At 42.5% G+C, this 13,834-nt stretch overlaps 1 protein-coding gene across 1 annotated transcript in view; it reads right to left on the minus strand.

Moving 5' to 3' along the window:
• ADAMTSL1 (ADAMTS like 1) overlaps positions 1-13,834 on the minus strand; it is a 423,754-nt gene that overhangs the window by 176,999 nt on the left and 232,921 nt on the right. The window contains 1 exon segment of the mRNA XM_032300230.1: positions 10,952-11,081. Coding sequence (XP_032156121.1) covers positions 10,952-11,081 — 130 coding nt within the window.

Raw genomic sequence — 13,834 nt, forward strand, 5'->3', positions numbered from 1 at the left:
GGGATTACAGGTGCCTGCCACCATGCCTGGCTAAGTTTTTATAGTTTTAGTAGAGATGGGGTTTCACTGTGTTGGCCAGGATGATCTCGATCTCCTGACCTCAGGTGATCCACTCACTTCGGCCTCCCAAAGTGCTGGAATTACAGGCGTTAGCCACCATGCTGGGTCAGGATATTAACTTTTTAAGGACCCTTTGGACTTGGTCTCCCCTGCTACACATTGTCATCTCATAATGGTCCTTAGAAAACACACCTAAGTACCATTAGGATTAGGTGTTAACGTTAAATGGAATGTCCCAACAAGTACTCCTTTCTCAGCACTTGGTTGACCCCACGAGGACCAGCTGTCCTGCTTCCTGTTGTCAAACTGCCTCAGAGATCTGGCGTGGACTGTACAGAAAGCTGGCTTGAAGTTAGGTTCTATCCATCGCCTCTCTTTACCCTGCCCCATGCTAGTGTGTGAAGAAAATTTCAGAATAAACTCCGTGAGTAGAAAATAATTATGAAGGTCTATATCACGTGGTTTCCTGTATAGAGAACTAGGAGCGTTGGCAGATCCCTGTTTATTTCATTGCCTATTATATGAGGTAGGAACTAGCTGAATCCTTTACGTATGCGATCATCCTTACCAACTCTGCTCCGTGGTTGGGATAATTATCTTTGTTTTACAGCTAAGGATAACTGAGTCAGAGAGGTAATGTAGCCAGCTGATGTAGTTTGTCCTGCCCAAATCTACTGGAACTATAATCCCTAATGTTGGAGATGGGGCCTGGTGGGAGGTGGTTGGATGATAGGGGTGGCTTCTCATGAATGGTTTAGTACCATCCTGTTGATACTGTCCTCAAGATAGTGAGTTCCTGTGACAGCTGGTGGTTGAAAAGTATGTGGCACCTCCCCACTCGCCCTCTTGCTCTTGCTTTCGCCATATGAAGTGCCTCCCCCGGCTTTGCCTTCCACTATGATTGGAAACTTCCTGAGGCCTCCCCAAAAGCAGATGCTGCCATACTTCCTGTACGGCTTGCAGAACTGTAAGCCAATTTCACCTCCTTCTTTTCTTTTTCTTTTTGAGTGGCACGACTGTGTGGTACAATTACAGCTCACGGCAGCCTCGACCTTTTGAGCTCAAATGATCCTTCTACCTCGGCCTCCTGAGTAGCTGGGACAACAGGTGCATGCCACTATGGCTGGCTAACTTTTGTATTTTTTGTGGAGACGTGGTTTGATAATGTTGCCCAGCCTGGTCTCAAGCTCCTGGGCTCAAGTGATCCTCCCACCTCAGTCTCCCAAAGTGCTGGGATTACAGACATGAGTCACCACACCCAGTGCCTCTTCTGTTTATAAATTACCCAGTCTCAGGTACTTTTTTATAGCAATGTGAGAACAGCCTAATACACCAGACCATGCTACAAAGCAAGCGAGAAAGCCACCGTCTGTCTGATCTTAAAACCCTCTGATGTTTCTTTTTTTTTCCAGGCAGTATCTCTACTCCTGGCGGGGAATATTTAGCTTTGGCATTGCCAAGCTTCCTCTTGGTCTTGTCTTCCTGAAGCTTCCCCATTCTTAAAAATTACCCAGGTTTCTCCATTTAGGAAAAATAATATCTGCTTAAAAAAAAAAAAAAAAAAGAAACACCATGCTGAGATGACAATCAGCATGTCTTCCAGAGGCATACGCATGATCAAAGTAAGTCACAGCTTGGTATTTAACAGCATCACTAATAGTGGAATAAGTGTCACGCTCTAAGCAACTCGAGCAGAAGGCTCTTTCTACCTTTGAATCATATAATAGCTCCTTTAGGCAGCCAAAAAGGTGTCTGTGTCTACCCACTCAGTGACCAGAGTCAATGGCAGTAAGTTACAGAGAAGGCACCACTTTCAGCTGTTCTAGCATGCAGCCTATGGCCCACATCCATGCCTGTCTAGGCCTCAATGACAGTAACTGCCCATGTAAAAACTGAAGCCTCATGAGAAGGCAATGAGCATTGACAGGTTTGGGAGCTGTGTTAATGCAGTGATAATCATTCTTCCCTTCAGTTTCCTTGTGTCCCTCACATAAACACCAAAGTGCACTGCAGCCTAGCTAAAGATAACTAGATAAAATGATGAAGAGAAACAGGGAGTGGAAAGACATAAATGAAGGAAGAAAAGATTCACTGTGAAGAAGGTAGCCGCCTAGGCTCTGCTTTGTGACAGATCTTTCTGCAACTGCAGCAGATAACCTAAGAACTGCCTGACCTTGGCTGGCATCACGACAGGAATAATATTTTCAGAAGTATGAACTGTTCCTGAACTGTATCTGCCAAATTATTGGCTACAAATCAGAGCATTCTCTTTTTCACTCCCTCATTTTTATGTCACTTAAATATTTCTTTTTCTCTATCTCTTTCTCAAGTCGTTTTCCTACTTTGTTTTCCAAGTTTAAGGTTATATAGCATATTTCTAATTCTAAGGTCAATAGAAAAATTCTTCTCATCAAATTGCTCATGAGCCCTTCTGCTCAAAGTTTCTAAAGAAGGCATCTTGTACACTTAGGCGGCAATAATCATCATTTCAAAGCATCAGCCAAACTATAGCTTGCTCTTAAATTGTTACTTTAGGACTTTAGAAACACTAGATTGTAGGGAAAGGCAAAAACTTAAAAAAATAAAAAAAATATTTATTTTGGGAGACTCCACTCAGGTACTGTTGATTGATTTGTAAGCTGGAAGGTTTTGAACCATAAAATTCCAGTGTTTCATCACCATATCCACAGGAGAAAGCTAGCTGGTGGAGATAATTCCATATTCATGGTGCTTATGAACAGTGAGGTTGATGACTGGTACAGATACATCAGCTGTTGGTGTGGTAAAGAACTCAGGAGGTTTAAGTTATTAAGTATTAAGTATCTTAAGAAGAGCAGCACTTAAGGCATCCAAGATTTAGAAAATAGAGTGACCCCTCCAGGATCATTCGCAAACTCTGGCTTTGGCTGCCACAGGGAACAAAGTGGGTCTTGTTCCTTACTGTATCTCCCACAGAATGCTTGGCACAAAGCAGGCATTCAATAGACATTTGTTCGCTGGAGACGGAATGAAAAGAAAGTCTAGTTATCTTAAAGGGCATTACAACATTCTAAATGGAAGGAATCAGGATATTTTGTATCCCTTTACACATGAACAAACACCATTAAGGCATTATTAAAACATTCAGCGCTTCAATGTTGAACCATCCTTGCTGCCCAAATGCTTTCACCTACATTTTTCTTATGGCCATGTAAGTCTTGCTCCCTGCAGCCTCCTTGTAGCTCTTTATAGTTAAAGCCAGTTCCTGTTTTTTAACTAATAGAGGTGCTTTGTCTTTGGGACTTAAATTTGACTCAGGGTAGTTTTCTGATTAGAATTTAATTTTTCCTTCTTTGTTGAAAAGCTTCATTTCTGTGGATAAGTATCATTACCTTCAAAGAATCACAGAATATTAGAGCTGGAAGGGCTACCAGGGATCAGAGAGCTGACCGCTCCTGATGCCCTGACACCCCTCCTTGGGGGTCTATCCTACTCCTGCCAGGTGACTATGCCAAGTCAACACACACTGGGTTCATTGTGAGAGCAAACAAAATGTGAACATACCTGGGACTGGAGGGCATTAGTTTTTCAATGAGAAAATGTTATGGTTTAGATTACACAGAGCACACTATTTATTTGTGACTCTACATATAGAGAAAAAGGAAAGATGGCTACCATAAACGCTAACCACCATTACCAGTTTAGCTTTCTTGGATGAGTACCAGAGTCCTCCTTCTCCAAGCAAATCTGACAGTTCCACACCCCTGCCTAATACCCTTCAATGGCTCTTCATTGCCCATAGGACATAAAGTCTGAACAACTTAACTTGGCATACTGGGCTCTCCTGGCTCTGGCTTCTGTCTAGTCTCTAACGCTGGCTTCCACTTTTTGTCCTTCATTTTGTGCTCATGGTTTTCCACTTGCCTGCAGCATCTTCTTCCCTCACTTGGATAACTCCTACTTATGCCTTACCATTCAGCACAGGAGGCACTGCCTCCTCCAGGAAGCCTTCTCTCAGCCTCAAGCTTCCATTAAACCCTGTGCTTGCCCTATTCACAGAAGGTACTGTGTTGAAATCATCTTTTAACTGGTAACTCCTTTAGGACAGGGTCTTGTCTTCTAGTCATCCCAGACAACCAAATACAAGCAGACACAAAGATGCTTGTTACATATTTATTTTATTTTTCTTTTTGCTGAATTGGGATGCAAAACACTATCTGCTTTAATATTTGTGCAGAAAGTTAACTTTAACCAATGGTCTATATATAGATGTTTCCTAGAGTCTAGGCAGAATTATGTGGTCTGAAGCGCAGTCCAATTACATAGATATTAAGAAACCAGAAAAGTTTCCCTCTCAGGATGTAATTGCATGGATTTTTCCTAATGCCAATGCTTCTATCTTTTTAGAATGAGTCATATCATATATGGTTTCAGGTGACATGATGGGAAGGTAGATTTAATCCCTTGATTTTCACCCCAAACTCATGCAGCAACTAAATCTATGTATGCAAGGCAATTTTTATTTATTTATTTATTTATAGACAGAGTCTCACTCTCTTGCCCAGTCTGGAGTGCAATGGCATGATCTTGGCTCACTGCAACCTCTGCCTCCCAGGTTCAAGCGGCTCTTCTGCCTCAGCCTCCTGAGTAGCTGGGATTACAGGCACATACCACCGCACCTGGCTAATTTTTGTATTTTTAGTAGAGACATGGTTTTGCCATGTTGGCCGGGCTGGTCTCGAACTCCTGACCTCAGGTGATCCATCTGCCTCGGCCTCCCAAAGTGCTGGGACTACAGGTGGGAGCCACTGCGCCCAGCTATAAAGCAATTTCTAAAATCATTAAAGCTCATTCCACACAGGTTGGAGGTTGATGTAATAGGAGATGTAAAGATATTCCTTTTCCATGTGTGATCATGGAAAGGAATATCTTTAGGAAAAATGAAGATTTTAGCCCTGAAGCAAATAGACATATGACCTTGTTGATGTCAAAATGCTGTTGGGGACAGTTGTGATCACTGGGCCAATACAGTCCCGCTAGAGAAACAAAAGAGACTCCCATTGGCCCCGTCAGGCCAAAAGATTAAGGAATAGGCTGTGGCAGGTTCCTATCCATCAAAGGAAGAAAAGAGAGGGGCAGTATGAGATACATCTGTATTTACCAAGGGGGATGACAGCAGTAACAGCATTAACTCTCCAAAGGCACCTGGATATGGACTCAATTTCTGTGGATGCCAGTGATCTCTGGCGCACTTTTGCTTTAAGTATCTCAAAGTTAGTGTGGACAGAGCCAAAAGGCAACAGATGGAAATTCAGGAGTGCGGCAGAAGATAAACCAATATTTCAAGAGCATGTTGAAATGGTAACCTTTAAAACAAGTTGTCAGAGGGAGGGGGCCTGCAAAGCTTTGAAACCTCCATCAAATAAATTAAAATATGATTGCGTTAAAAGGCAGCACCTTCTGCTGTAGCCATTGTAAGCTAATATAAAAGAAACTTTGAAATTGGAAATCATTTGCTGCTAGTATGCATGGGTTTTGTTAGTGCATAATAAAATAGGCATTCTGAAGTATGCTTTTAAAGAGAAGACTCTGACCTTGCAGACATGTTTCTTAGCTCTCTCCTCTCAAATAGGGATTCTCAAGCTTCGTTTACAGCTCTTGCTGGTCTGAGAAAAGAGACTGGGGCTGGGTAGGAGGAAGGCAGAAACCAAGTACTGTTCCTGGAATTATGAGCTTTTTTCCCCCTTCCCTGTTTATCTATTCCGTACCACTCAGCTCTTCTCTGTTGCATAGAAATAAAAGTTTAGTTTAAAAAGTATGCTAGAACAAAGCTGCAGAAATTGCTTGGAATTTCCTTCATTTTCAGCCATCTGGCTTTCATTGCTTACTTCATTCCCCTCCTCCACATACATTTACCAAATCTTTTCAACACACACTGGTGAGGCTATCAAATGCTTATAATTAATAACAGTCATATACTTTTTTTTAAAAGGTAGTACTTTCTGCTTTTCCTTGGGCTGCTCATGTCAGTGCTATTGTAAACCAGGGAGACAGTTGCTAAAGCTTAATTTTTTTTTTTTTGAAACACGGTCTCTCACTCTGTCACTCAGGCTGGAGTGTAATGGTGTGATTGCAGCTCACTGAAGACTTGATCTCCCTGGGTTCAGTATCCTCCCATCCTAGCCTCCCAAGTAGCTATGACTACAGGCACACCCCTCCACACACCCAGCTAATTTTTGTATTTTTTATAGAGACAGGGTTTTGCCAGGTTGTCCAGGCTGATCTTGAACTCCTGATCTCAAGCGGTCCATCTGCCTTGGCCTCCCAAAGTACTGGGATTACAGGCGTGAGCTACCGCGCCCAGCCTAAAGCTTAATTATTAAGACTTTAGTTAAATAAAAACATCTAATTAAATTTAAGGCCTAAATTTTTTAAAAATCATGTTTTCGTTTAAACTAGAAGTATTTCTCACCAAAAATGAAAAGAAAGGAGAAGGAAATGATTTTTTCTGAGTGCCTACTGCATTCCTATTTTAGAGAGGAGAAAACTGAGGATTCAAAAGGTGTATGGCCTCTTGAAGGTCAGATAGTTGAAAGTGACAGAGCAGGTCTACATCAATGTGTTGGTCATTTAATTTTGGTGTCTCAGGGATGTAAAAGATCTTTAGTGCATAATATTAAGTAACAAAATCAAGTTTCCCAACAATATACACAGTAAGATCCCATTTATAAAGGGAAAAAGCCATAACTATTTGTATATGTTCTTATATGCATATAAATTCATAGAAAAATATCTGGAAGTGTATGTAGCAAAGCATTAACCATGGCTATTTCTGGGTATAAGAAGAAACTGGGCTGGGCACGGTGGCTCACGCCTGTAATCCCAGCACTTTGGGAGGCCGAGGCGGGTAGATCACGAGGTCAAGAGATCAAGACCATCCTGGTCAACATGGTGAAACCCCGTCTCTGCTAAAAATACAAAAAATCAGCTGGGCATGGTGGCATGTGCCTGTAATCCCAGCTACTCAGGAGGCTGAGGCAAGAGAATTGCCTGAACCCAGGAGGCGGAGGTTGCGGTGAGCCGAGATCGCGCCATTGCACTCCAGCCTGGGTAACAAGAGTGAAACTCCGTCTCAAAAAAAAAAAAAAAGAAGAAACTGAAGCTGAAGAATATAGTAATGAAAGGGGAGTGTGTACCTTTATTTTTATCTTTTATTACTTCTGCTGAGCTTCAGTTTTAAAGAATGAGAATATTCATGTATTCCTTGTATAACTATAACATGGAAAACTTCCTTATTAGGAACAGGAGGCTGACTTCTTTTTTAATGACCAATCTTAGGTCCTTTTTGGCTATTTCTCCCTTGAGCTGGTTTTCCCACTGAAGGACTGGGTGGATGGTATAACTTCTGGACACATGAATTACTCAATAACTTTGATGAAAAATTCTCATTGGCAGCTCACAACCAAAAATGGTCCTAATTTCTTATGGTCAATCTTAAGCAAAGTTGTGAAGGGATTAACATCTGTCTTCCATATACTACTTTCCATCTTTCCCGACAATCATACTCCTCCCGGGGTAATGCCTATAACTTACTCAGCCTCCACCTGTGCCTCTCTTCCATTCAAGCCTGTCTTTGTCTCCTTACTTGGGGGATAGTTTGCCATACATGCATGATAACATAAAAGGTTCAACCCTGAGGATCTTTATGTTTTATGTTGATATTTAAAGCCTTAAGCTTAAGGAAAGATCAACGACATCTGGAAGGTGGGAGAGAAGGGATAAGGAGGATGCAGAGGAGAGAAAGCATTGAGGTCTTCCCAGTTGTCATTGATAATATGGTCCACACATTGCTACTTATAAATTTGTCCCTGGTACTTCATACTTATTTATATAATAAACACTTAATCACTCGCTAAGTGTCAGACATTATGCTAGGTGTCAGAAATATAGAATGGAGGATTCAGACATAAAGCTGATAGCAAGAACTTTAAAATCTAGGACTCTTCAAACAGAAAATGACTATTTTTTAAAGTGTTCTAAAAAAATGTAGGCACTACATGCACACACACAAATTGGAACAGTCAGAATACCTTCAGCTCGAGAAAACATCTTCCCGTGGTGAATAACCAGGTATGAGGATGTATCTGCCTAAACCCGGTGAAAGTTAGGCATGTGCTTCTGATACAAACTTTGCCATCACACAGAGTCAAGAGAAGCCAAGTTTAATCTTAGAAAGCCTGCCTACACAGATTGGACTTGCCCTCTGGGACCTCTGGTATTCTCCATGTGATCTCATAACTCTGACCACATACAGGAAAAAAAGGGGCTTCCTAACCGGTGTTCAGTGAGCCTAACAACTGCCTGGGAAAGCTGTTTATCTTAACCAGGGGGTGACCTCTTAGAGACAAAGGCCCAGTGACCAAGACTTGAAATGTCGTTATGCCCCACAGAAAATGCTATGGTATTTCTTTAAACACATGCATAGCAGCACAGACTAAGAGCCCAAAGGACACAGCCTAGAAACTTGCATCCCATCAGAAGACACACAACAATGTACAGGGAACACTGAACCATGTGGAATAAGAATTGTGAATTAAAGATCTAAATTGCTCTCAACAGAACAGAGCTTGTGGGTTATGTGGGAAAACAACACACTATTATGCTCCTACGAAACATGTTTTCTCTTCTGTATATATTGAACACCAGGAGAAGGGAAGGGAGATTTTTCTCTGACGTCAGACTGAGATATTTCACAGGAAAGGCACCTCTATACATTGATGACCTTTACGGTGAAAATCTATTTTGACTCTTGGATGAGATCAGGCCATTATACTTTGGCCCCTTTATTACTGTAATTAGCAACATTCTACAAATGTTCAAATGCGTATGGGTAACCCAAGAAACTCCTGGCTGTGCCCAGTGAGAGGTCTTACCTGTTGGCTTGACATTGGCTGGTGAGAAATCAGAGAACTGAGTTTATCTGGAGCAAATGCAGCAACATTAAGCTCAACAACAGTCCTTGTCTGTGAGTCAACAAAAAGGTCACAGGATAACCTAACCTTATCTAACTTAACCATAGTTAGTACTTTGAGAATGAGAAGTAACATCTCATGTCCTATTCCTTTTGCTGCTTAAAGAAGGGTTTGGAAACCACGAGTACCAGCAGTTTTCAGCAAGTCCCAGGCACCAACTCCTCGGCACTGCCTCAGCATTTGGGCATTTTTACAACATGGGAATGCAGTTAGAAAGACCATTTTGCAAGTTTTTCAAATAACGACAAATAAGCAGAACAGAAATTACAGCAATGATCAGCACACAGCACTAGGAGTAGCTGTTTAATGCTTCCGCCTACAAAACAAAGAATCACGGGACATGTGAGCAGGTCATGGTGACCTCAGATCATCATATACAACTAGTTCACTTTGCAGATGTGGAAACATAAAGGGCAGACTCCTAGCCCTGGGCCACAGAGCTAGCTGGTGACAGGAGGATGAGAAACCAGGCCTCTTGGTGGCTTAACCAAGAACCTTGCAGGCTGTCCATGCTGAATCGACACTGCCTCTTCCTAGATGACGGGACTATAGTCAAATAGAAAAGTTTGTGCCCCTTGCCACGCACTTAGTCTTAGGCTCAACAACTAGAGAGCTGTGGAGTTGGGATAGAGATGTGGAACCAGGTGGGACAGAGATAGAGAAAGGCTACTCAGGTTTTCATGTAATGGACCTGACTTGGACTCTTATCTTGCTAACCGCTGTTCTCATGGGTGGCGTGCTTCTCCAAAGCAGTGGCTGACTGATTTTTCTGGTTGCCTTGGAGAAGACGGCACTAGTTGCCCCCTTCTGTATTTGAAGAGGGGATGCCCAGGTCCACCATTCAGATCATTATACAGAACAACTCTGGTGACTAGCAGGAGAAGTGTCACCATGGGATGTGCCTCCATCTGATTGGAGGAGGACTATGATCTGTATCCTCCAAGACCCAAAGAAAGGAATCTAGCCAGCTGAGAAATAATACAAGCAGTGCATCAGTGTGACCAGCAAACTATGGTTAATGCCTGAAAGCAATACAGGTATTAACTGCTTCTTAGGTGACACACTTGGCAGAAAAACTATCATTCAGAATCAGCATTCCCCTTTTCATCAAGGATCTGACCCTATTCGGCAACATTTCTTCATTCCATCAGCAGATTTGAAAGTCTGGCTTTGGTTCTTAAAGATCTCCCTTCCAAGCCAGAACTATAGATGAGGTTTGCTCGAAAAATAAATATCTAAAAGGCAAGTTTCTCAAGACACCATAAAATTGTATGGACTGAAGCAGTGATTGGATTGCTTAACTCAATCAAGGCTGTGACTCAAGATTGGGTAATAATGAGACCCAGGGAGGGCTGAACAATGAAATGCTCTAATTGATTTTATGCATGTGGAATGGCACACACACCCCCGGAGCCTGCTCTAATGAATCTGCATGGTGTTTGCATATAGATTTCACAGTGGATCAGCTGTACCACCCAGATGCTTCAGGTCCTTCTATTCTGCAATTCACAGACCAGTTCATTACTATAGTGTGAGTGCTTAGGACACAGGCTAAAAGGTGGCAGAGCCCATGACGTCCGTGGTCAGCTCATGTTCCCTTTGGGAGAAAGCAACTGCGTGGCACACACATATACCAGCCTTGCCACAGGCTCATGTCAATGCACGGTATATTCCAGACTCTGGCAATGACCATTGATTGGGCTGGAATTCCAAAGCCCTGGTTTCAATTAAGCTTAAGTGGATTTGACTAAAAGTTAGAACTGATGCTAATTGGTTTTCAAAACATCAAGTAACAATAAGTATTTCAGTCTTGCCCACTGAAGGATGCACCCAGTTCTGTGCATGCCCCTGGAAAGTAGGGCAGGCCACATATCCCTTACCTTGCTGGGCAGGGATCCAAATTGCAGGATTTCAGGAGCTGTGGGGGCCGGCGGCTGGTCACGCACAGGTTCTCATCAGCAGGCTCCCGAGTCTGTTTGTTCAAGCAGCTCACCACCGCCTCCTGGACACCTGTGTACAAATCACTCTGTCAGGCCAGAGTGCAAAGTGGGCATGTGTGTGGGGGTGATGAAGTGTGGACAAGGCAGCTGGTGGGAGGTCGCTATGATCTGCAGGACTCTCGCTGCATGTCAGAGATGGCAGTTTAAAGCCCAGGACTGCCAATCTTGTCAAGCATCACTGAGCTTGGAGAAAGTACTCATAAGCTGTGGCCTCTGTGAGCAAGCTCCTTGAGAAGGGCAGCTCCCCCACAGAAGAGGGGCTGCTATCTAGACTCTTGAAATGCTTAATAAATGCCACCAGGCTATAGCCACCAATGCTGGAACATGATAATTCAATGCACAAGGAGCACAGGGTGACCAAAAAGGGGCCCAAGACCTTCACATCTTATATTTTAGTCAATAGGAGATTGTTGCATTTGGAAGGGAGGCCCAAGGGCATGTTTTAGATCCAGAATATTGTAAACTGCTGGGCTCTTGAGGCCTTGAATCTAGGACTCCAGTCTTTGCTGGTTTCCTTCTGATTCTGGTTCGTTTCTTTTGTGATCTAGGGCAGCCTTGGAAGCTGGAACAAAGAAAGAGAATAAGATGCATGATAACCGCAGCTGTGGAAAACAGCCTTCGCAGTGATGCCTGCGTGCCCTGACTCAGTGCTCGTGAGATAGGAGTTTGAGCAGTGACTGGCACAAAGCTACCTGCAAGTTTTCTTCAGGACCCTTGTGGGGACATTTATTTTTTATTTCATTGTATTTTTAATTTTTTTTCAAGATGAAGTCTTGCTTTGTCATCCAGGCGGGAGCGTAGTGGCGTGACCTTGGCTCACTGCAAACTCTGCCTCCCCAGTTCAAGTGATTCTCCTGTTTCAGCCTCCTGAGTAGCTGGGATTACAGGCATGCGCCACCACACCTGGCTAATTTTTGTATTTTTAGTAGAGATGGGGGTTTCACCACGTTGGTCAGGCTGGTCTCAAACTCCTGACCTTAAGTGATCTGCATGCCTCAGCTTCCCAAAGTGCTGGGATTACAGGCATGAGCCATTACACCTGGCCCCCTTGTGAAAACATTTAAATGAGCAATTTAATGCCCAGACATTTCATTTTGGTGCCCTACTATAATAACAATAGCAAACGTTTACAGGATGCCCATTATTAACCAAGTACCAAGGCTAACAGTTTGGCATGCATCATTCAGTCCTCTCAACAACTGCACAAAGAAAGCACTATCTTTAATCCCCATTTTACAGATAAGAAAACTGAGGCTGGGAAGGGTTAAAAGACCCGCTTAAGGTCACACAGCTATAAGTGGTAAAGCTTAGGATGGCTGTGCCCTTAGCGCTGACTGATAGCCTTAATATTTAAAAAATACTAAGAGGCTGTCATATCTGCTTCCCTAAAGATCTTTAGGCATTTGTCTGGAATCATTTCAGAAGAGTTCAGTTTAAGCAAAGAGGTGAGACAGGACAGTTTCACTAATTTGCCTTCAGCCACACATAGCTGTGTATATAAAGATACTTACATTTAAAGATATCTATCTATAGCTGGACATTATAGTTATAGCAGAGTCTGGGACTATCCATGTAATTAGTAATATATATAAATACACACATATTGCCTTGCTTTATTTTTTGCACTGCTTCATCAGATAGTACCTAGTATAGTACAGTTGACCCGTCATGCTGCTCTCCTCCTACACACCCTGTGTTTCTCCAAGAAGTCATCAGTTCAATTGTCGGCTAATGCCTCCTAGGTTGATATGACACTGATCTAGGTCATTTAGGAAGACCATCATTTAAAAAGTGACTCAACCAGAGTCCAAATTACCCTTCTTCCTTAAGTCTGAGAAATCAAACATTAAAAAAAAAAAAAAATGAATCACAAGACCAGGTGCAGTGGCTTGTGCCTGGAATCCGAGCACTTTGGAAGGCCTTGGTGGGTGGACGACCTGAGGTCAGGCATTTGAGACCAGCCTGGCCAACATAGTGAAATCCCGTTTCTACTAAAAATACAAAATTAGCTAGGTGTGGTGGTGCAAACCTGTCATCCCAGCTACTTGGGAAACTGAGGCAGGAGAATTGCTTAAACTTGGGAGGTGGAGGTTGCAGTGAGCCGAGATTGCACCATTGCACTCCAGCCTGGGCAACAAGAGGAAAACTCCAACTCGAAAATAAATAAATAAATAAAAAGTGAATCAGTATTCACCCTGTGGCTGGGATGCTACCTTTTATATTTTCTTTTTTCCTAAATTGTTTATGAGCTTCAAAATTTAATTTAAATATGGCCAGTTCAGGGTGGAGCATTTGAAATTTCTATTACACATTCAAGTAATTCCATCATATTCTGTAATGCTGACTGCAGGGTGTTCTCTTGGTTGCAGCTGGGATGAGCCATCTAAAATTCATGGTATGATGACACAGCCAAACACTTCATGAGAAATTCTTGATATAATCACTGATACTTCCCACTGGAATAGTCTGGCATTATTAAGGCAGTGATGAGAAGTTACTGAATGTAGCTTTCTATTCCATACAGAATCTAGAGCTGTGGTTATCTTAGAGCTTAAATTTTTAGCTCATTTACCTGTTTGATAGTATTCAAGAGATTCTAAATGAGACTGTAAAATAAAACATATTTTGGCTTTATTCAGTGTTGAAAACCTTATGAAATCCTGAGGCAGGAAGTGACCATGGGCTTGTCTCATGCTTTAGCTGAAAGTAATGGCATCAGGTGTGTGTGTGTGTGTGAAGGTGTGTGAGTGATGTGACCTGTGT

Source organism: Sapajus apella, unplaced genomic scaffold (assembly GCF_009761245.1).
Source record: "Sapajus apella isolate SASKATOON/1434 unplaced genomic scaffold, GSC_monkey_1.0 scaffold42, whole genome shotgun sequence".
In the NCBI taxonomy this organism is placed as follows: domain Eukaryota; kingdom Metazoa; phylum Chordata; class Mammalia; order Primates; family Cebidae; genus Sapajus; species Sapajus apella.